General features: G+C 41.2%; 2 protein-coding genes across 4 annotated transcripts in view; both read right to left on the bottom strand.

The window, feature by feature from the left end:
* Positions 1-233: 233 nt before the first annotated feature.
* BLM (BLM RecQ like helicase) overlaps positions 234-24130 on the bottom strand; it is an 88917-nt gene continuing 65020 nt past the window's right edge. For all 3 annotated transcript variants that reach the window (XM_012763276.3, XM_012763277.3, XM_076004728.1), the window contains 6 exons: positions 21120-21267; positions 13057-13256; positions 12395-12587; positions 8388-8510; positions 4358-4559; positions 234-989 (listed from right to left, as the gene is read on the bottom strand). In XM_012763276.3, coding sequence (XP_012618730.2) covers positions 812-989; positions 4358-4559; positions 8388-8510; positions 12395-12587; positions 13057-13256; positions 21120-21267 — 1044 coding nt within the window. In that variant the 3' untranslated portion in view covers positions 234-811. The remainder of the gene's footprint in view (positions 990-4357; positions 4560-8387; positions 8511-12394; positions 12588-13056; positions 13257-21119; positions 21268-24130) is intronic.
* On the bottom strand, positions 18231-19171 carry LOC142871895 (small ribosomal subunit protein eS4, X isoform). The gene has a single exon (XM_076004729.1). The coding sequence runs from the start codon at positions 19116-19118 to the stop codon at positions 18327-18329; it is 792 nt and encodes a 263-aa protein (XP_075860844.1). The 5' UTR covers positions 19119-19171; the 3' UTR covers positions 18231-18326.

Raw genomic sequence — 24130 nt, 5'->3', positions numbered from 1 at the left:
TCCAAAAACGAGGTCACTGGAGTTCCAGCGAGAGGCGCCAAAATGCCACCTGTAGACTTTGTGGCCCATCAGCCTATTCTGGAGGAGCCTGAGAAACAATCCCAATACTGAAGGACGACTACCAGTGTTCAATGTGGTCTCATCAAAACCATCCGTCCTGCCATCCTCTTGTTGACTCCAGGTATTGGGATGTTACTCAAGGTTGACGATTTGACAGGCAAAAGACTGGTATCTCATGGTTTTAATTTGTATTTTTAATTAGGGAGCTTGACCATTTTCCAAATAGTCGTAGGCCATTTATATTTCTTCTTCTGAGACTGGCCTGTTCACATCCTTTGTTCACTTGTCTACTGGGCCGACTCTTCCTTAATAATTCATAGGTACCCTGTATATTATGGATATCAATCCTTTGTAATATACTTTCTATTTTCTCTGTCATTTGTCTTTTAGTTGATGTTGTCTTATACAAAAAGTTTTACAGTTTCACAAGGTCCCACATGTGTCTTTCCTTTGGCTCCGGAGTTTCTTGTTATGCTCAGAATTTCTTTCTTTCACCAAGATGATTCAGCTGCTGCCTCAGACATTCTGAGAAACAACGGCTACGACACTTGCAGTGGCAGCAAAACATGCTTATTCAAAAGAAAATGTTTATTTTTAAAAATAAGAACTATTACCCCCAAGCATTTATTTAAATATTAATAGATACGAGTAAAAATTTCAAATGGCATTACAAGAATAACAGCTTTGTGTTCACAGATGGTCGGATGCTGACAAACAAGAAAGAAGATCTATGCACGTTGAGATTTGGTTGTTATGAGAATGCATATGAAGGCTTAAGAAACGGTCTATTTATAGGCTTTGGTGGAGCCATAATCCCCAATTTTCTACTGGTTCCTGATGTTGCTTGCGAACCATGCACGGCTGAACCGGATCCAATTATGCTGGACGATTTAGTTTTGGGAGATACTTTTCTGTATGTGGTGGATCCCCTAGAGATGTGACAAAGAAAAGAATGTTAAAATATTAAATAAAAACGAAAGTGAATGACTTTCTCTCAACTTGCATGGAAGTAAAATCCATGATCTTCCTTGGTCTCATGTGTCTTTGTGTATTTTCTACCTATATACCCCTGGGCGAGGTAAGTTTCCTTTACGACTCAAGGAATAAAAGACTGCTGCTCTTCACACAGATTTGTCCTGAATTTGTCTTTCTAAAATGTCAAGGATTATTTCTAATCCTATGACTTGTGACCAATCCACCGCTTCTCTTTCCACCCACATCTTCCAAAGCCTACAGCCAGAGCCTCTCCCTGAAGACAAGGGAACTGAGATCCACACACCCCAGTCTATTCTAACCAAATAAAGGAAGTGAAAACACTTTGCTGTAAGCCCCAAATCCCCGGCTGGCAGACACCTTGGAATTACTGGACTTGTGCAGTCTAGAGCAAGGCAGCTTTGGGAGTAAGCAGAGGTGGGGCAGAGCCCAGTCTCTTCCTGGCCAGCCCCAGGACCAGGAGGCGGCAGATGTGGCTCCCTGGGGAGGGCCCGCATTGCCTCATCCACTGGCCAGCGCACCTCTCCACCAGGCCGGCTCACCGCCCACACCCGAGCATCTGCCAGCTCTCCCCTCCCACTCACTGCCTTTTAAAGCCAGGGAAGAAGCCCCTGCCATAATATTATGAAGTCCTTCCAGCATCTCACTTTCCTTGCAGACCTGAAGATAACAGCTCCCCTCCCATCCCCAGATGAAACAAAAAACAAACAAGAAAGCCACAGGCCAGCATGTTTACAGTGATGATGCAGGCAAGTCCCCTACAGAAGCCTTTCCTGCTGCTTTATAACCAGGTCCAATATCAGTTCCATACCACCAGGGCATGCAAGTAGCCTCCTGGGGTCCAGGGTATCTTGGCTACAGCCTGTGAGTAATGACATTCTGGTGGGGCTGGGTGACAAGTGGTTTTTCAACATTTTTTAAACTGTGGCTCCAGGGCAATTTTACTGCAGAACTGGCAAAGATCTGCTAACCCGGCAGAGACTCAGCCTGAAGTTTCCCTATGATGATTTCTAGCTGAGAAATTAAGCCCCGAGCAAAAACCTGCTGTTTATGTTGATTTACAGAATGAATCTGCCAACAGCAGCCTCCTTTTCACCTGGGCCATCCATTTACTCCTACTCAGAGAGGCCAGAACACAACTGGTTCATTGTGTGTTGTTCTGAGGATAGGAGAGCAGAGAGGTGAGCTCTGGCAAAAAGCCACATTTATTCTTTCACTGCACCAGGACTCTCAACCAGAGGAACAGGCTGGGTTGTGGAAATAAGGAGGATGGCCCACACATACAAGGGGCTGCTGTGAGGGCAAAACAAAGTTACACAACGTACTGGCTTCAGCCAGTGGGAGCTAAAAAAGAATCTCATCCTAAACACACAGGCTAACTGAAAACTACCATTGAAATTGGTACTGGCTTCTGGACAAGTGTCAATCTTACTATTTCCTATTAGATTAGGTTCTAGGTGATACAGCAAAGTGCTTTACTCTTATAAAACTAAAGCGTGAAAATTAAATAAGGGAGCCAACAGCAGTGAACATTAAAATACAGTTTACTTTGTTTTAAGAAGTAAAAATGAGAGGCGATCATGCACATTCTTGAGCAATCTCCACAGACGACGTGTGGAAATGAAAATGCTCTGGGTAGGTGTGGGCAGGCCAGTGTCCAGTTCCACCTCTGAAACTAAGACCAGGCTGGGACAGCCTCAGACAAGCCCTATGCAGGCCAGGCCTCAGCTTCCTCCCTCCTCACAAACCGGAGAAGTTGGACCAGATGCCTTTTAAGGTCTCCTGCTCTGTGTGAATTATTGAGGAAATGAGTAGTTCCCAAAGCAGAGGAATAAATGAAGAAAATAAGAAAATGTCCTCACTGAAGAACATCTACCCATCACTTACGCACTAAAAAAACCCACAAAATTAAACTAACATTTACTAATGCCTTTAATTTCTGTACTCTGGCAGAAGGATTAGCACATACAAGATGTTTGTTTATAGACCTAACAAGAAAATGACAATTTGGTAATGTTTGTCTTCCTTTCTCTTCCCCCACTCATTTTTTTTTTTTTTTTTTTTATTACCCAGAAGGAAAAGAGGTAGAAAACCTGCAAAAAACACAACAGCTTGCAAAAGTTGACTATGGACTTGTTTCCTTTTTCCATTAGCAATCCTGGTACAATATGCAATTACTTTGGGCCATATTTTCAAGATTGATGGGATGGTCACCTTCCTGCCAGGCCTTACATACCAGGAAGAAGGCAGAGGGTGCCATGGCAGGAGACAAAAAAAGGAGGGGGGATGCCACTGTCAAAAACAATGCAATTATGAAGAAATAAGAACACTGCCAAGATTATTGCACAGATAAGATGATGCTATCTTTGTTCTTCCCTTGGCATGCAGAGCCCACCCCAGACAGACATGCCCCAGCCCAGAGGGCCCAGCAAATGTGGGAAAGGGAAGACAGAAGCCATTTATGCAGTTCCTAAAGAGGCCTGGCTTGACCGACCTTTTGGTTTTTCTGTTGTGATTTCTCTGTTTCCCTTGCAAAGGCTGGGAGGCTGATTCTCCCAGGCATTACTTAAGCAGGGAGTGTGCATGTGCCTCAAGGTGGAGGCTCACAGAATTCTGCAGCTATAAAAGCAGTGTAGCAAGTACTGACAGAATCACAAAAGCCACGAGGACATGAAACCCTATGTTATTTATTGCACTAGTGTATGATTTACAGTATTTTAGGTGGAAAAGTCTCTTAAGAAGAGCAATTATCCAAAACAAACAAGTTTCTAAGGTAAGGTAAAAATTGCAGGAGTTTTTGCAAACCAGAAAACTTTATTCATAATCAACTTAGTGAAAAGTAGATATTTTCTTTTTTTAGAGACAGTGTCTCGATCTGTTTCCCAAAATGGAGTGGAAGTGGCATGATCATAGCTTATTGCAGCCTTGAACTCCTGGGCTCAAGGAATCCTCCTGTCTCAGCCTCCTGAGTAGCAGAGCCAACAGGCATGCACCACCATACCTGGCTGATGTTTTTAACAGAGTTTTTGTAGAGATGGGGGTCTTTCTATGTTGCCCAGGCTGGTCTTGAACTCCTGGCCTTAAGTAATCCTCCCACCTCAGCCTCCCAAAGGAGTAGATATTTTAAAAATCTGATGCAAACGTTTTTGTTTTGGATCAAACCTTAATCATCACTCCATTAACTGGAGAGGCAATATTTAATAATGGTTTATTTTAATAAGTGCTTCAAAGCAAACCAGAGCTGTTATACTTTTGTCCTTTTCTCCTTTGTACCCTACATTGCAAAAGATGTTACAGAACATACCCCTTCATCTTGGAACCACTATATGCAGTTTTTCTCCTCTTAGGTCTGTGGGAGGCTGGCATACTTTTCCTCTTTCTTCCATTTCTGGTCTTATTTGCAAAGTAGTGAGAAGATATGGGTGTTTCCTCATCGAGCTCTTCCTGGGTATTTCTTCTGGTGCCTCTGTTGCTGGACACGCTCATCCCTGGGGAACTGTCCTCAGCTACAAATGGAAAATGCAGATGTTTGCTGGCGATACCAAGCTGGGCCAAGTGTTTTCAGCCTATACGAAGATACACACCACAGGGGCCTAGGTCAGCAGATACCTGGCTGCTTTCCTGGTGCCTTCCTGCCATATGGATTGAACAATTCAGCCAGGACCAAACATTTCTTTTTTATTTCACAAAGCCCCAAAGTGCTCAATGGCAATTCATGTTCAACAAAAAGGAATCAAAATTCACTTAAAAAATTTGTGATAGTCTGCTGGGAAGGGTAGCAGAGAGGGTGGCAGAAAGTGGGGCTGGTTAATGGGTGTAAAAACACAGAATGAACAATATTTGATAGCACAACAAAGTGACTATATTCAACAATAAGTTAGGGTATGCTTTGAGATAACTAAAAGAGTGGAATTGGAATGTTCCCAACACAGAGAAATGATAAATGCCTGAGGTGTTGGGTACCCCAATTATCCTGAACTGATAAATGAAAACATCACATGCACCATGTAAAGATATACAACTACAATGTATACATAATTTAAAACATTTGTGCTAGTCTTTAACTTATCTAGAGACATCAGGTTTAGCTCATACCCTGTTGCACATGGCCAGTGTCCCTGCTATTGATTGAGCAGTAAATCCCAGCAACCAATTTAAAAAGCATAAAGTGCTACATAGGTGTTAGGTAATTTTACTTATCATTTTATTTTATTTTATATTTATTTTATTTTTTGAGACAAAGTCTCACTCTGTTGCCCAGGCTAGAGTGCTGTGGTGTCAGCTTAGCTCACAGCAACCTCAAACCCCTGGGCTCAAGCAATCCTTCTGTCTCAGTCTCCTGAGTACAGGGAGTCCCATAACTGGGACTACAGGCATGTGCCACCATACCTGGCTAATTTTTTTTTTTTTTTTTTTGAGACAGAGTCTCGCTTGTTGCCCAGGCTAGAGTGAGTGCCGTGGCGTCAGCCTAGCTCACAGCAACCTCAAACTCCTGGGCTCAAGCAATCCTTCTGCCTCAGCCTCCCGAGTAGCTGGGACTACAGGCATGCGCCACCATGCCCGGCTAATTTTATATATATATATATATACATTAGTTGGCCAATTAATTTCTTTCTATTTATAGTAGAGACGGGGTCTTGCTCTTGCTCAGGCTGGTTTCAAACTCCTGACCTCGAGCAATCCACCCGCCTCAGCCTCCCAGAGTTTACAGGCATGAGCCACTGTACCAGGCTTAATTTTTTTTTTTTTTTTAGACAGAGTCTGATGCTGTTGCTCGGGCTAGAGTGCCATGGCTAATTTTTTCTATGTATTTTTAGTTGGCCAGTTAATTTCTTTCTATTTTTAGTAGAGATGGGGTCTCGTTCTTGCTCAGGCTGGTCTTGAACTCCTGAGCTCAAACGATTTGCCCGCCTCAACCTCCCAAGGTGCTAGGATTATAGGCGTGAGCCACCTCGCCCCACCTACTTATCATTTTAAATATGTTGAAAAAATAAGTTCCGGCCAGGCACGGTGGCTCACACCTGTAATCCTAGCACTCTGGGAGGCCCAGGCAGGCAGACTGCTCAAGGTCAGGAGTTCGAAACCAGCCTGAACAAGAGCGAGACCCCGTCTCTACTATAAATAGAAAGAAATTAATTGGTCAACTAATATATATAGAAAAAATTAGCCAGGCATGGTGGTCCATGCCTGTAGTCCCAGCTACTGGGGAGGCTGAAGCAGCAGGATTGCTTGAGCCCAGGAGTTTGAGGTTGTTGTGAGCTAGGCTGACACCACAGCACTCACTCTAGCCTGAGCAACATGACACCACGGCACTAACTCTAGCCTGAGCAACAAAGTGAGACTCTGTCTCAAAAAAAATAAGTCCAATATAAGGGAAATAAACTATGTTCTGTACCTTATCTTTGAATAATAGTTTTTTAGTAAATGAGCATAAGAAAATTCTAGACCATATTTTACTCTTCATAGGGAAAAAAACCAAATCTTTGCATAATTGCTGTGAACATCTGACAAGCTAAGCAGGAAGTGGGTTTGTAGGAAAGCACACATTTGCAAAGAAGATGCTAATCTCCACAGGTATTTGCATCCCAAGGCACCCACAAAGCACAAAGCCTCCCTGTTGGTGGTATCTGTTTCCTGGCTGGTCTGGTTAGCCCTACAAGCCACCCTGATGCCTGGCAGGAGTGGCATGGATGGCACAGGACTGCACCCTGGCTGGCCCAACCCCAGCTCATATGGGCAGGGAGTGCAGCTCAGGGGTGAAGAGCCCCACTATCCAGCTGTGTGACTTGGGGGAAATGAACAGATCTCACTCTCTTCACCTGCAAAATGGGTGCTGTGCGGACTGCATGATATGAAACAGGCCAAGCTCCTGGCAGTGTCTGCGCACCAAACCCTCCGGAAATGGGAGTGATGGCTACCACACGGTTGGGCTGTTTCTGTAGAGCGGACTTATCTCATGTCAGCAGCAAAATCCCCTTCCAAACAAGTTACTAAACAAAATATTAAGTTCCTACCCAGAAACTGTTAAATGGGCCGGGTGTGGTGGCTCACACCTGTAATCCTAGCACTCTGGGAGGCCCAGGCTAGGAGGCTGAGGAGGGTGGATTGCTTGAGGTCAGGAGGTCGACACCAGCCTGAGCAAGAGCGAGACCCCCGTCTCTACTATAAATAGAAAGAAATTAATTGGTCAACTAATATATAGAGAAAAAATCAGCCAGGCATGGTGACGCATGCCTGTAGTCTCAGCTACTTGGGAGGCTGAGGCAGAAGGATTCTTAAGCTCAGGAGTTTGAGGTTGCTGTGAGCTAGGCTGACGCCACGGTACTCACTCTAGCCTGGGCAACAAAGTGAGACTCTGTCTCAAAAAAAAAAAAACCACCTGTTAAATGTATTCATAGCAAGACTTTTAACGGAATCATTACCATATAGAAGAATTTATAAAACCCCACTTTCAGGCATTTTGTTAATGGGGGAAAAACAGCTGTGAGAGAAAGAACTTGAAATACACGTTCACTTATTTCTTACCCTGCTCACCACTTCCATTCGCTTTGAGAAGAAACCCCTACCCCGTCCTGTTATAGAGACAGGAAGAACATTGAACTTCGCTAGTCTATTGTGTTTTACTGCACGGTACTATTGTTAGCAGAGGGCAGAAGACTTCTGCACTCTGAGTATCTCCTACAACAAAATATTTCTTTGTTCTCAATTTTCCCTCAGCCCATGACTTCCGCACCGTTAGTAACAATGAGGCTCGTTATTAGAGGTACCGCAAGACAGGCCTAATGTGGCCTCTGGAAATGTCTGATAATGATGCACCCACTTGGGCAGGTTCTTTCAATGACTAATAACAATAGCATTCCAGTTACATGTTCTTTTCAAAACATTTAAACCTCTACTCTTAAATTTTATCTTTAAACATGCTTGTCAGATAACACGTTCCTTCCTCAGCTAAGAAAACTGAAGTACAAAGAGATTATTGGTGGCCTGCCAAGGCTCACACAGACTGAGATGGCGGCAGATCTGGGATTGGCACCCGGGCTCTGATTCCTCAGGAACTTGCATTATTAGAGCCAGCAAACCCTTGGCCCAAAGGTCCCCCTTCGGATCCTATCAGTAGGCTCAATAACTGGCATGCCCCAGGGCTCCAAGCACTAGTGTTCTCTCTGAGGTGCCTGGCACACCACAGGAGGCTGTTCTGAGGACTTGGACTTCAGTGTGACAAGGTATCAGAAGCATTAACACAACCTGGAAAGCACACCATTCTAATCCAGTGAGATGCATTGCTTAACATTAACACAGGCTCTTAGAGAACACACATGTGTCTGTATACTGACCTCGCACTGTCCACTCAGAGTATTTCTGTAATACTGCAATCACTTCTGCACCATATTTTTCCAGTTTGTCTTCAGTAACACCATCAATTTGAAGCAAAACCTCAGGATCGGAAGATAAAGACTCTGTGCGTAGGCATAAAATTAGGAATTTAAATTACCACCCATAGAAAACCCACTAAATTCATACTCATTCAGCACATGTCTGTTAAGTGCCAACTGCAGAGCACTGGGCACATGGGCCAATTTTCTAAAAGGCAAAGTTAGCACCTCAGAAGTGGCAGATGGGCCCAGAGGGCAGGGGCTCATCACTCAATTCTAGCAGCAAAGGCACACAAGCCAGGGCAGAGAGCGGGAGACAACCACGGCCTGGGGGAAGCCAGAGGCCAGGACCTTTGCAAAGTGCTCAGAGTGTAAGCGGGTCCCACTCTTGCCCACTGTTCCCACTAGCAAGACTTGCCTAGCTGTAAGACTGATGTGCCCGCTTTGCTGAGAACACGGGCATTTCTATTTCCAGTGCCGACCGTTTCCTTGCACTCCAGACTTGTACACCCCACCCAAGAAAGCATAACCAAATTGTTACTTCCTCCAGCCCCAACTTTTTTTCCTCCAGTCTTTCCCCATGTGGGATGAACAAGCAGGTAGCTCAGAGTCCTCTGCATAGAGATGGTACATTTTGTAGCTAGACAAGCCTGTCATTTAAAGATCCCTCTGGCCACTCTATGAAAAATGGATCGTATGGGAAAGAGTGGAAACTGGGAGCCTTGTGGAAGCCATTGCAGGAGCATGAGAGGATAGAGTGAACTAGAATGTAGGAGTAGGGAAGACAGATTTGGGTAGGTTTTGGATAATGGGTCTATAGGACTTACGGATGCACTGGCTATAGGGAGTGAGGGAATAATCATGCCTATGCACTTGACTTGAGCAAAGGGTGGATTTCAAATCCTTTCCAATCTGTGATTTTCACAGCCTTCCCATGTTTAGAGGAAAAGCAACAGACTGTGGGACAGAACAGAAGGTTTATGAAAGGGATTAGTAGAAGATAAAGTGGGAGAGGCAAGAAGAAATCTAGACCCTTGATAGAATTTGTGGTTTGTCTCAACGCTTTGTGTGGAAACTTGAAAAACAAAAAACAAACAAAAAAAAAACTTGTACTTTATCTGAGAGCTATTGTAGTTTTAGTAGTTTTTGAAACACTAAAGTGTACATCAGGCTGGATGCTGAGGCACTCGCCTGTAATCCCAGCACCTTGGGAGGCCAAGGTGGGAAGACAGTTTGAAGCCAGGAGTTTGAAACCAGCCTGAGCAACATAGCAAGACACTGTCTCTAAAAAAGAAAGCAAGCTGGATGTGGGCATGCTGGTGCACTCCTGTAGTCCTGGCTACTCAGGAGGCTGAGATGGGATGATTGCTTGAGACAGGAGTTCGAGGTTACAGTGACCTATGATTATGCCACTGTACTTGAGCCTAGGTGACAGAGCAAGAGACTACCCTGTCTCTAACAAAAAAAAAAAAAATAAGGTTAGGTGCCATGGCTTATGCCCATAAATCCCAGCACCATGGGAGACCAAGATGGGAGGGTCATTTGATACCAGGAATTCGAGACCAGCCTGGGCAACACAGTGAGGTGACACTATCTCTATAAAAAAAAAGTACATCATGATCACAACTGGAGGTAAGGAGACCAGTTAGGAAACTATACTAATAGCCTAGAAATAAAATACTGTATTTCATTGATTCTAAGACATACACATTTTCACATTTTACCATTCTTGACATTAAGATCTATCTTATAATTGCTTGTCGCCAAAGGCAGCTGCCCTGTGGTTGTTACTGCCTGTGCACGTGAGAACTTAGTCACAGCTATCGGTACTGTTAGCATGTCAACAAAATCACTGTAGGCCAGGCACAGTGGCTCACCCCTGTAATCCTACCACTCTGGGAGGCTGAGGCGGGAGGATCGCTCAAGGTCAGGAGTTCGAAACCAGTCTGAGCAAGAGTAAGACCCTGTCTCTACTAAAAATAGAAAGAAATTAATTGGCCAACTAAAAGTATATAGAAAAAAATTGGCAGGGCATGGTGGCGCATGCCTGTAGTCCCAGCTACTCTGGAGGCTGAGGCAGTAGGATTGCTTAAGCCCAGGAGTTTGAGGTGGCTGTGAGCTAGGCTGATACCATGGCACTCTAGCCTGGGCAACAGAGTGAGACTCTGTCTCAAAATAAATAAATAAAATAAAATAAAACAAAGTCATTGTCTTCAAAAGGACTATACTGTGATTAGCATGAAAAAAGTGACTGTGAATGCAGAAAAGCTCTGAAACAGAGTAATGGGAAATAGATTTGGCATTAAGAAAGGACGATCTGTCTTTGAGGGAATGACCACAATTCCATAGTTTCTTGCAAACAACAACCAAGTCCTTTACATGGCCTAGAAAAGAAGATGACCAAAGCAGATGAAGCAGTACATTTGTGTTACCGAGAGACGTGCAACCTCCTATTGACACTTTCTGGTATCATCAAGAAAGCACCCTCACCAAATCAGAACTGATGACAGGGGTTTCAATTAATATCCTGGGAAAAATAGTGGAACACTCTAAAAATGCTGTATGACTAATGAAAATATTACTGATAACATCAGGAAATACAAAGACAACTGAGTCAAAAAATGATTCAGAAGTCAGGCTTTGAATGTGAACTTTTACAAGTATCTAAATTTACTTTTATTATATGTATTTTTCATATATGCAGAGTTCTATATGATAGAGCAAGACTGTCTCAAAAAAATATATATGATATAAATCTGTGTTTAAATAAGTCAAAAACAATTCTTTCAATAAAAGCACTGTGTCATAGTTAACAGAATGTCTTCTTTTTTAATAGTCTGTAAAATGTCAACATCTTAAAATAGATGGCATCTTAGAGTCAATGAAATATTATAATGACCTATCGTGGCAGGAGTGAGAATTGGAAAGAGAGAAGGTGATGATTATGAGATTTTATGAGGCCGGGTGTGATGGCTCATGCCTGTAATCCTAGCTCTCTGGGAGGCCAAGGCGGGTGGATTACTCAAGGTCAGGAGTTCAAAACCAGCCTGATTCGACAGTACGATCAAAGTCGAAGAAAAAAAAAAAACCAAAAAAAAAAAAACCAGCCTGAGCAAGAACGGGATCCCGTCTCTACTAAAAAAATAGAAAGAAATTAATTGGCCAACTAAAAATATACAGAAAAAATTAGCCGGGCATGGTGGTGCATGCCTTTAGCCCCAGCTACTCGGGAGGCTGAGGCAGAAGGATTGCTTGAGCCCAGGAGTCTGAGGTTGCTGTGAGCTAGGCTGATGCCACAGCACTCTAGCCTGAGCAACGGAGCAAGACTCAGTCTCAAAAAAAAAAAAAAAAAAAAAAAAAAAAAGATAAATTAAAAAAAAAAAAAGATTTTATGAAAGAAGAACAGGGAACGTAATGTACACAAGTCAGTCAACTATGTGGTTAACTTATTTTCCAGGGACTCTAGTAATGAAATTCTGGGTTGAGTTATCTGTCCATGGAAATAACTCAAGATCAGCAAGTATTTATTAACTAAAGACATAGCAGTACGCTGGATCTGGATTCAAAGAAGCATGAAAAAACTCTTTTAATAAGAAACTGAGCTCTTCATTGCAAAGACATCTGTACATAACATAGCTAAATACTATAAGGCAGGCAAATAATCAGCAAAAACAATTAAGTGACATCTGGTTTTAGAGATTATGATTAGCCATATTCTAATATCCAGCTTTAGAGAAAAGTATAAAATTAAAATTATACCATAAATCTGAATAACAAAGTATTATATATCTTAAAGAATTATATTTTATCTCAAGAATGAGTTTAAATTGTTTCTCTGAGCTTTTAATCCAGAGATCAAATAAAAATAACAAAATGACTGAGATATATTTATCACTTAAAAGTTCCTGAGCAAGATGAACTTTTGGCCTATTAATTTGGGCCATGTCACAAGATGCACACCTACTTACCTGCAAGCTTCTTGAGAGTGACAGTATTGAAAATATTGAAGTAATGGACACCAAAAACTTTCCCCAGAGACTTGCAGACTTCTGTAAGTTCTCCAAGACATTTCTTAACCATCTCTTCCCTCTGAGATACTTTTGCTACTAAAGCTTTTTGTTTCTTCACATTGCTAGAATTTTCTGTTTCCATAAAGTCTACCTTTGTGAGAGAGAAATAAATCATAGAGTGGGTATATGCACACTTGTACCCACGTAGGAGTTTATTCAATGCTTAATTTTGGTTTCCTTTTTTTTTTAAATTTTGGTTTCTTTTTGGTATTTCTGTTCTGCTAAGTAGATAGTGAACCCCTTGGGAACAGGGGCTGTGCACTCTCTACCTTTATATATCCAGTGTCTAGCACAGACAAGCCTCTTGATAAATGTTTTTTTAATGAATATATGAAGATTTAGCAACCTGATAAGCCATTAAATTCATTTTGACAGGTATCATATTAATTGGGCTGAATTTTAAGATGTCTTTCCAAATTAAGAAGAAAAGAATATGTTCACATAAGACAGTATATATAAATTCAGTATCTGTACGCTTTGGAAAAGACACTATACTTTGCAGTAATATGTTTTGATCCACTCATTGTAAGATAATAAAATAAACATTTAAAATACCATACCTTTAAATGCCCATTTAGTACAGTTTGGGCTTTATCTCCAAGCATTACATAAGCAATTGCTTGGTCATTGGCATTGATATATAAGTCTTCATCCAAAATCTTGTCAAGTATCAGCTTTTTAAAAAGTCTTTCCGCATTGTGTCGTGAATAAGCAGATCCCTTTCCAAATATACCCGACTGAATTTTTGCACTCTTGCTCCCTGATAAGAAGGTACAAGAAGATGAGTAAATGTAGGTGTAATATCACACTCAAATAGAAGAGGTTAAAGTCATTTATGGACATGTCTGGACAGATGGAATAGATCACCTACCGGACAGGAAAATGTATGCCATAAACAGATACTCATTTCTGTAACAAGATAATATCTGAGTAAAATTCTAAAATTTTTTATGATTGTATGTTCTTTTCTTCATCCTTTTATAACATATGCTGACCAAAAACAGCAACAAAATTATCTTTTTTTTTTTTTTGAGACACTCCTGTAATCAAGTGATCCTCCTGCCTCAGCCTCCTGAGTAGCTGGGACCACAGATGCATGCCACCACGCCTGGCTAATTTTGTTATTTTTAGTAGAGAGGATGTGTTGCTTTCGCTCAGGCTGGTCTCGAACTCCTGACCTCAAGTGATTCTCCCACTTCAGCCTCCAAGAGTGCTAGGATTACAGGCCTGAGCCACCATGCCTGGCCAGTTTATAATTTTAAAATGTTGCATTTATATCTTATAAAATTACATTAGAGCAAAGAAATCAAAGAAAGTTTACATAAACTATAATAACTTCATACTACTGTGCTATGTATTAGGATAACTGTACATTATATATCTAGTCACAAAACCTTTTTGACAATCAGTTTTATAAATACTATCTCTGGTCCTGATTATCAAAATTGCTACACTAGTTTATAATCTAGGTATTTAGTCTATACTCTTTGTTATCCTCACTAATCAAGCTTATACAAATTCCAAAACAAAAGCACAATACCCTACAAGATGCTCAAGGACAGGTGAAGACAGGAATATGTACGTACATTTTCTTCTTTCTCCTGCTAGCTGAGAGAGCCACAGTAGGCTGGATCCCGTTTCATATCCAAGCTGTTGCAATTACTAATGTCTTCATCATAAACACAATTTTATTATAACAATTTACTTCAGAAGCCTTGTGACATTTATGATAATCACAACTAGTGGTTATTATGTAAAGCTTTAGCTCTACTTTAGAGTTCCAAATAAATACATTATTATAAATTACAAATGGCTTCTGGCCATATATGCTAAATTATTCAAATTTTTCTTTAAGTGATTTGCATCCCTGAAAGGCCACACTGCAGAATCAGGACACTGCTCTCCTAGTGGTGGGCTCGGTGGTGTGGATGAATCCTACTGCTGAGAACAACTAAGAAAGCAGGATGATACATAAGCAATCTTTGAAAAAACATATAACAGCTAATGAGAAAGTGAAGAATGTGTCAGAAAACTGTTTGATCTAATAATCTTTCTAGGGATCTACATGAAAAGTAGAATCAAAGATGTGGTCAAAGGTTCATTTAAAAATCTATTATTGGGCGGTGGCTCACGCCTGTAATCCCAGCACTCTAAGAGGCCGAGGTGGGTGGATTGTTTGAGCTAAGGAGTTGGAGATCAGCCCGAGCAAGAGCCAGATCCCTCTCTACTGAAAAAATAGAAAGAAATTAACTGGACAACTAAAAGTATATATATTAAAAAAATTAGCTGAGTATGGTGGCACATGCCTGTAGTCCCAGCTACTCAGGAGGCTGAAGCAGGAGGATCACTTGAGCCAGGAGTTTGAGGTTGCTGTGACGTAGGCTGACGACACGGCACTCTAGCCTGGGTAACAGTGAGACTGTCTCAAAAAAAAAGAAAAAAAAAAAAAAAAAAAGGCTATTATTTGTCACAGCAGTATTTATAATAGAAAAATATGTCCTAAAACTATTTAAATACATTTATTTCATCAATCTGATAAAGCATATATTAAAAATTATGCTAAAAAGAATTAAAAATTAAGAATATGCTTGTATCTTGCTATATAAAAATATATATACAATATGATAAACATGTGATTGTGAGGAAACACATTAAAATATTAGTAGTCTTTCCTGGAGTTATCTGTATTTTTCAGTTTTCTTTTTTCTATCTACCTACCTACCTCTCTATCTGAGATAGGGCCTCACTGTCACCCAGGCTGGAGTGCAGTGGGGTGATCATAGCTCACTGCAGCCTCCAACTGCTAGGATCACATGATCCTCCTGCCTCAGCCTTCTGAGTTGCTGGGACTACAGGTGTGCACCACCACACCTGGCTAATTTTTTCCTATTTTTAGTTGTCCAACTATTTTTTTTTTCTATTTTTAGTAGAGATGGGGTCTCTTGCTCAGGCCAGTCTTGAATTCCTGAGCTCCAGTGATCTTCCTGCCTCAAATTACTTTACATATTTTTTTGTTTTGTTTTTTTCTTATTTTATTTTTTAACTTCATTTTTAATTTGTAATACATATTTTTAATTAGAATAATATATGTACATGGGGAAAAAGAAAATATAGCATAGAAAGGCTTATAATTAAAAACAACATTCTGGCCGGGCGAGGTGGCTCACGCCTGTAATCCTAGCATTCTGGGAGGCTGAGGCGGCGGATTGCTCAAGGCCAGGAGGTGGAAACCAGCCTGAGCAAGAGTGAGACCCTGTCTCTACTATAAATAGAAAGAAATTAATTGGCCAACTAATATATATAGAAATAATTAGCCAGACATGGTGGCTCATGCCTGTAGTCCCAGCTACTCAAGAGGCTGAGGCAGCAGGATTGCTTGAGCCCAGGAGTTTGAGGTTGCTGTGAGCTAGCAACTCACTCTAGCCTGGGCAACAAAGGGAGACTCTGTCTCAAAAAAACAAACAAACAAACAAACAAAAAAAACATTCCTTTGCCCCACTCTTTGTCTCTGGAGTCTCACTCTCTTCCCCAGTGCAATCACTTTTTAAATAGTTTTTGTTTCTGGCTCTTGTGGTGGTTACCTTCACATAGAACTTGGAATCTCGTAGTCCTTCCACTAGCCTGACATTTACCTATTGCCCACCCACTATGAAAGATGAGGCTTTCTCTCATTTATACCACCCCTTTACTTTACCCTCCCTCATATTTTGCTAGTTATATGATACTATTGGTTCATCTATCAATTATGTTTCTAACTCTAGATAAAAATTTGAACACTATCTCTCCTTATGAGGTTATTAGTACCCCAGCCTTCCCTGTACACCCCTTCTTTTATTTTTATTTACTGTACTTTTACATCAAGATTAATGTTTACATCTTATCCTGTTTTATAACCAAGCTTAAGGCTACATGTTGATCTGAATTGTTTATGTTAACCCAGAGAATGTTTACCGCATGCATGTCAAAGGGATTATTTTGTTTTGTACATTTGATCAATTACTCAAAGTCATGTTATATTGTAACTTCCTTTGTTTTATGTTTGACCTTGGTTCTCTTGTATAATCTTTACCCTGGAGTTTGTAAGTGCCTCTCTCCTTTTTTTTGTTGAGAAGTAATGTTTGCATTCTTCATTGAGATCAGTAAAACATCATTTCTTAATCCTTCTATATGTTGTTTGGGACCTATTCTTCTTAACTTTCTGCTACAATTTGCACTGCTTGCTTACTGGCCTTGCTGCGTAGCTGTGATTATGGGATTTTTTCTCACTGGACCCAGCAGTCAGTTCCACTGTTTGTTGTATCATTATGCGCAACTCACTTTCTTTGCCTTCTAGTCTCCAGGACTGCTGATATTAATCTGATGTCAGTCTGGTTTTGGTTCCTGTTTTTTCTTTTCAAAGCTTTCAACACTGTCTCTGAAGGGGTCCAGAATATGCCACTGTGGCATAAAAATTTTGAACAGAAGGCATTCGAGTTCCTTTAATCTTTTATCTGCCAAAAAGCAGAGCCTCCCAAAAGAACTCAGTTGTTACAAATTCCCTCCCAGGGGAAAAACTAGGGAAGGTTGACTTTTATAAGCAGAGATAAGTCTCCACAGCACACTTAAACAGACATTGTCATAAAAACTTTGTGTCTCCCATGGAGTCTCCTAAGGGCCCATTTATCTTTCCTAAAAGTCATTTGTTTTCCTATAAGTGCCCCTTTGCCCCTTCCTTTCCCCTATTAAGATGGTAAATAAAGCCCTAATTCTAACTGCTCCTTTGATTCACTTTTTGTGTGAACTCTTATCCATGACTAAATCTGCCTTTTCTCTTATTAATCTGTCTTTTGTCAGTTTAATTTGCAGGCCCCATCACAGAACCTAAAGGGATAGAAGAAAAGTTTTTCCTTTCTGACAAGACTTGACACTTAGTATTCTCAGATCTCATAGAACTATGTCTCTCTCTCTTTACAGGCATTTTATTTGGCATTCAGTGGACATTTTAAATCTAAAAGCTTTTATCTCTTCCACTCTGATAAATTTTCTTAGATCATTGGTTTGATAATTCCCTTTATTTGTTTATTTATTTATTTTTGAGACAGAGTCTCGCTTTGTTGCCCAGGCTAGAGTGAGGGCCATGGTGTCAGCCTAGCTCACAGCAACCTTAATCTCCTGGGCTCAAGCGATCCTCCCGCCTCAGTCTCCTGAGTAGCTGGGACTACAGGCATGTGCCACCATGCCCAGCTAATTTTATATATATATATATGTTGACCAATTACTTTCTTTCTATTTATAGTAGAGATGGGGTCTTGCTCTTGCTCAGGCTGGTTTCGAACTCCTGACCTCGAGCAATCCTCCCGCCTTGTCCTCCCAGAGTGCTAGGATTACAGGAGTGAGCCACCGCGCCCGGCTGATAATTCCCTTTATTTTCTAACATTTGTTAGATTTTATATCTCCTAAGGACTAATTCTCTATGTTCTCTCATATTTTCCATATATCTCTTTGTTCAGTCTTAGAAGATTTTACTGACTCTATCTTCCAACCTTTCCACTACTTTACTTTGTCCATCATGCTAAATTTAACAGCTCTTTCTCATTCTTTCTTTTCTATAACATTCAATTATTATTTGAATCTTTACTTTAAAAGATCTTCATGAAGATACTAATTAGGAGTTTTCCCTCTTCTCTCCCCCAAACTGCTGCTTATTTTCCTAATCATTTCTATTGCTCAGGGTCAAATATTCCACTTATTGGGTCTCTCTCTCCTTTTTTTTTTTTTTTTTCACACTGTAATATCTTTAATTAAGTACAAATAACTTTTTAACATGTTATTATGTTACATGGAGACCATTTCACCCACTGCTCTGTTTGGCTGCCAGTCTCTTATCCCTCTCTTCAGCAATGGTGAGGCGGATACCTTTTCCTCGAGGAAGAGAAATCCATGGTTTGTTGCCTTTGCCAATAACGAAAATGTTGGAGAGGCGAGTGGCAAAGCTGTTGCCATTGGCATCTTTCACATGAACCACATCAAAAGACCCGGGATGTCTTTCTCTGTTGGTGATCACACCAATTCTTCCCAAGTTAGCGCCTCCAGTCACCATACACAGGTTACCAGTGTCAAACTTGATGAAATCAGTAATCTTGCCAGTCTCCAAATCAATCTGAATGGTGTCATTCACTTTGATGAGTGGATCAGGATAGCGGATGGTACGAGCATCATGAGTCACCAGATGAGGGATTCCTTTTGTGCCCACAAAGATTTTTCTCACTTTGCACAACTTGTACTTGGCCTCCTCAGGTGTGATACGATGAACAGCAAAGCGACCCTTGGTGTCATAAATCAGACGGAAATTCTCTCCAGTCTTGTCAATGCTGATGACATCCATAAATCCAGCAGGGTAGGTTATATCAGTTCGGACCTTGCCATCGATTTTAATGAAGCGCTGCATGCAGATCTTCTTCACTTCATCTCCTGTCAGGGCATACTTAAGCCTGTTTCTTAGGAAAATGATGAGTGGGAGACACTCTCTCAGCTTGTGGGGACCGGTGGATGGACGAGGAGCAAACACACCAGTCAGCTTATCCAGCATCCAATGCTTTGGAGCTGCTACACGCTTCAGATGCTTCTTGGGACCGCGGGCCATGGCTGCGCTAAGCACGGAAAGAGCTCTCCCTTTTTTTTTGAGACAGAATCTCACTGTGTTGTCCGGGCTAGAGTGTCGTGGTGTCAGTCTAGCTCACAGCACCCTCAAACTCCTGGGCTCCAGCAATCTTCCTGCCTCAGACTCCCTAGTAGCTGGGACTATAGGCATGCACCAACACATCTGGCTAATTTTTTTTTTTTTGAGACTGAGTCTCGCTTTGTTGTCCAGGCTACAGTGAGTGCCACGGCGTCAGCCTAGCTCATAGCAACCTCAAACTCCTGGGCTCAAGCAATCCTTCTGCCTCAGCCTCCCAAGTAGCTGGGACTACAGGCATGCGCCACCATGCCCGGCTGAATTTTTCTATGTATATTAGTTGGCCAATTAATTTCTTTCTATTTATAGTAGAGGCGGCGTCTCGCTCTTACTCAGGCTGGTCTTGAACTCCTGACCTCGAGCAATCCGCCTGCCTTGGCCTCCCAGAGTGCTAGGATTACAGGTGTGAGCCACTGCGCCCGGCCCACCTGGCTAATTTTTTCTATTTTTAGTAGACACGGGGTCTCACTCTTGCTCAGGCTGGTCTTGAACTCTTGATTTCAAGGGATCCTCCTGTCTTGACCTCTCATCTCCCTTTTTTAAAAAATAAAACTAGGCAAGTGAAGTAGTGAGAAGGGTGGAAAAAGTAGAACAAGGAGTTCAATCTGAAACTGTGAACAATTAATTGAGATAACTCACTACCTTCAGACCAGCTTGGTCTCTTCTCTTGACTATCCATTTCTATGTAACTTTCAGGAATTAGGTTAAAATTTAAGGTGGGTTTCCTCTGTTATTTTTTAATCCAGATCTACTTCCTCTCAAATTCCTCCCTGAATGAAATATCCAATAATCAGGTTTGCTGTAAAGTAAGTGGGTGGGACCAGAATTTAGGTAGGCTGGGTGGTTACCAAATGTCACTTAGGGGGCTCTGTCCCTTAATTTAGCAGCCTTTCTACTCTTCAGGCAATTACTTCATTCATATTTGTTCCAGAATCAATTCCAGACCAGCACTCTCTACAGTTCTTTTGTGGGCAGACTTTCTTTTAACTGTCCCCTTCCTCTTTTTGGCTCTTTTGGTTTCAATTCTGTCCTCTCTCCTTCTAGACTTCAAGACTGGTGCCTATTGATGGGGCTCTGCCTGGCTGAAAGTCCATTGTCTGTTATAACTCTTCCCTACATTTTTTAAGGGGAAACCGAGTCTTGCTAGAGTGCAGTAGTGTCATCATACTTACCTTCTCAAACTCCTGGGCTCAAGCGATCCTACTGCCTCACAGCCTCCTGAGCTGGGACTATAGTTATACATCACCATGCCCAGCTAAGTTTTCTATTTCTATTTTTGTTTTTTTCTGGTAGAGATGATGGTGTTGTTCTTGCTTAGGTTATTCTCTAACTCCTGACCTCAAGCAATCCTCCTGCCTTGGCCTCTCAGAGTTCTAGGATTATAAGTGTGAGCCATTGCGCCTGGCCTCTTCCCTACATTTATTTAATATTTTGGGTAGCAGTTTTATTGTATTTTGTTCTACTTGTCAACGTGCTTCCATCTATTTCCTAAAAGATTTTTAAAACCTTTAATCTATTGAAGGTCTCTCTCCTGTTCTCTATGCTGTTATGGATTTAATCCCTATTTTATTTCCTTACTATCATTTTAATAAAGCCTCAAGCAAAAAAGATGGTACTTATACTCAGGCTGCCGTTTTGACCTGGCAGTTCTCTAAGCAAGTTACATTCTGCTCTCTCAGATGAACTTGCAAAAACTTTATTATTTTCTATTTTTGTATGTGAAACCACCTCATGTTAATGACTTATATAAATTAAACTGATTTTCTTTTATTACTCAAAAGGTTTTATTCAGAAACTCTCAAGTTTTGTAACAAAAAAGACAAAAATTATTTTTTTCAACAGACTTATAATGAATTGTTTAGATGTTCAATTTCAACTGACGTAACTCAAATAAAACAGATGACTCACCCAAGAAAATGTCGACCAGCATATTCATAGTCAATCTTCCAGAAGGACCAATATGTTTTATATTTCTCATTCCTTGTGATGAGCTATGTTCTTGAACAAATCTTATAATATTTTTTACATCATCAGTCACATCTCTTGTTTTATAATCCTATGGACAAAAAGAGATTACCTTCTACTATCAGTACAATAATGATACTTAGATTACTAGGGCTTAATATTAACTGTGGCAGATTCATGATAAACCATTTCTAGAACAAAACCAAGACTAAAAACTAAGGAAGTTTCAAATGTTCGTTCTTGTCTAAGTTCTAGAACAATTAGCACTCTGCTATACCTATGTTATTACTGTCTCAGTCATACCTCTCATTTTTCAACTATCTAATAGCACTCTGTGGATAGGAGTGTACGTGCATGTATTTTTAACAAAATCCTTTATATCTCCTAGAACAGTGTTCTGTGCTCTGTCACTTACTGGATGGCAATCATGACCTTTGGATGAAAAATACTGTCCTGCTATGCAAATTCACGAGTCCTAACCTTCTTTGGTGCCATAGTCAATTCTTTTTTGTTATTTCCTGTCAGTTCCCTTTCTTGTGGCCCTCAGTGTCCCCAAACGGTGCCCACTTTATTTTGTTTTTGAGACAGAGTCTCACTTTGTTGCCCAGGCTAGAGAGAGTGCCGTGGTGTCAGCCTAGCTCACAGCAACTTCAAACTCCTGGGCTCAAGCGATCCTCCTGCCTCAGCCTCCCGAGTAGCTGGGACTACAGGCATGTGCCACCATGCCTGGCTAATTTTTTCTATATATATTAGTTGGCCAATTAATTTCTTTCTATTTATAGTAGAGATGGGGTCTCGCTCTTGTTCAGGCTGGTTTCTAACTCCTGACCTTGAGCAATCCTCCCGCCTCGGCCTCTCAGAGTGCTAGGATTATAGGCGTGAGCCACCTCGCCCGCCTCACATGTCTCTTTGCCTTGGGAGCTGAGTGGTGCACAGGCAACTTACTCTGCTATACTGAAGCATATATGTTACGTGATGGGTGGCTCCCCGGGCAGAACCCTGCAGTTAGTTGGTTTGTGAAAATTACTTATTGATGTTCTTATTGTTATAATTAACACTGCCAATTTAATTACATATAACTCATGCACAGAAAACAATAAAAAATAAATTTTTCATTAAATTAGAAGGGATCATTTGTTTTTGAAGTTTTTATTCTATGTTCGTAATAAAATATCATGGCCCCAAGGAAAAATTTTTTTCTAGTGTGGCAGTCAATGTGTTAAATTACACAGCCAATGGCTATAATCACTATCTCTCATGAACTCTCACTTCCTTGTCTTTTAGGTCACTTTATCACATTACTTGGCAAAACACAGTAGATCTGATTCTCTACCCACTCCATCCCTGTACCTGTGTGGCTGAATTTGGCTGGAGAAACACATGAAACCATGTTGACTATTTTCATTTTCAATACATGGCCATAAACCTCAAGTGGACTGTTATGCTGCAGGTAATCATCATATACCCCCAGTCTACTGTTCCAGCAAAACCATGGCCCATGAGCTAGATGCCTGTTGTATAAATAAAGTTTTACTGGAACACAGCTATGGAACAGGATTGGACAACTGGTGTATTAATTGTTTATGTCTGCTTTTAGGTCACAATGGCAGAGTTGAGTAGTTGTGACAGAGACCATATGGCTGCAAAGTCTAAAATATTTACTGTCTGGCCCTTTAAGAGAAAGTTTGCTGACCCCTGTTCTAGATGACTATTTCATACTTTCTGCTTTCTCTTCAATCCTCTCTCGTATCCCGACTGGCAACCGATGATCTTTGTTCCCACTTAATTGAGAAAACTGCAGCTGTCACAAAGAAGAGAGCTTTCACAAACTCCCATCCCTACATCTACTCACTTGCCAGCATCTGCTCCACACTTTCTTACCTTCCTACCTGTTACTATAGATCAACTCTCCAAGCTCCTATTGAAAGCCAAGTTCTCTACTTTTACACAGATCTCAATCCCCTCTGTCCCTTTAAGGACAGTGCTTCAGCAATTCTCTCTTTCCTCACACATCAACTTTTCATCCTCTATAGCAGTGGTCCCCAACCTTTTTGGCACCAGGGATCAATTTCATGGAAGACAAATTTTTCATGGACTGGGGGCGGGATGGGAGGTGGGGTGTCATGGGTGGGTTGTGATACGTGCCCCATTTCCTAACAGGCTATGGACCAGTACCAGGCCATTGCCTGGGACTTGGGGACCACAGGTGTATAGGTTCATTCCAATCAGCATAAAAAACATATTACTTCTCTGGTCCTTTCTTGACTCTACTTCCCCTGCTAGCTACTGCCCAGTTTCTTTGTTCATCTTTGCAGAAAAACTGAGTAGTCAATATTCACTGCCTCTAATTTTATCCCCCTCTACTGAAAATGGTCAAGTCAAGGTCACCACGATTTCTGCAGTGCTAAATCCAATAGTGAATTCTCAGTTCTTAATTATACTTCATTTAGCAGCAGCATTTGACATACCTAGCACTCCCTTCTCCTGGAAACACTTTCTGTACTTAGTTTCCTTGGTTTTTCCTCTTACTAGTTTTCTTTCTTGGTCTTCTTTCCTAGTTCTTCTCCCCTTTCAACTCTTTATGTCCCAGGGTTAAGTCTCTGGTTTTCTTCTCTTCGGTCTAAAATTACGCCCCTGAAGATTTCATCTGATCTCATGGCTTTAAATATCAGCTACATACCAATCACTCTCAAATTTGTATGTACCAACAGCCTCTTTTCAGAATTCTTGAGATTCTGAATAGATCTACGTAACTCAATATGCCCCAAATCGAGCTTCTGATCTTTCCTGCCAAATAGCCTTCTACATCTTGGCTAAGGATAACTCCATTCTTCCAGTCACTTGGGCCTCTAGTTACTCTAGGACTCTAGCTCTCCATTCCCCCCAACCCCCCCCAGCTCTTAACCCTACTCAGCCACATGGGCTTCCTTCCTGTTCCTTAAACACACCAGGCA

Source organism: Microcebus murinus, chromosome 7 (assembly GCF_040939455.1).
Source record: "Microcebus murinus isolate Inina chromosome 7, M.murinus_Inina_mat1.0, whole genome shotgun sequence".
Classification (NCBI taxonomy): domain Eukaryota; kingdom Metazoa; phylum Chordata; class Mammalia; order Primates; family Cheirogaleidae; genus Microcebus; species Microcebus murinus.
Note: the sequence above shows the minus strand (reverse complement) of the source record. Positions and strands in the feature narration are given on the sequence as shown.

Excerpts from the sequence above, each read along its gene's own strand:
- LOC142871895 (XM_076004729.1), bottom strand. The coding sequence starts at position 19,118 with ATGGCCCGCGGTCCCAAGAAGCATCTGAAGCGTGTAGCAGCTCCAAAG.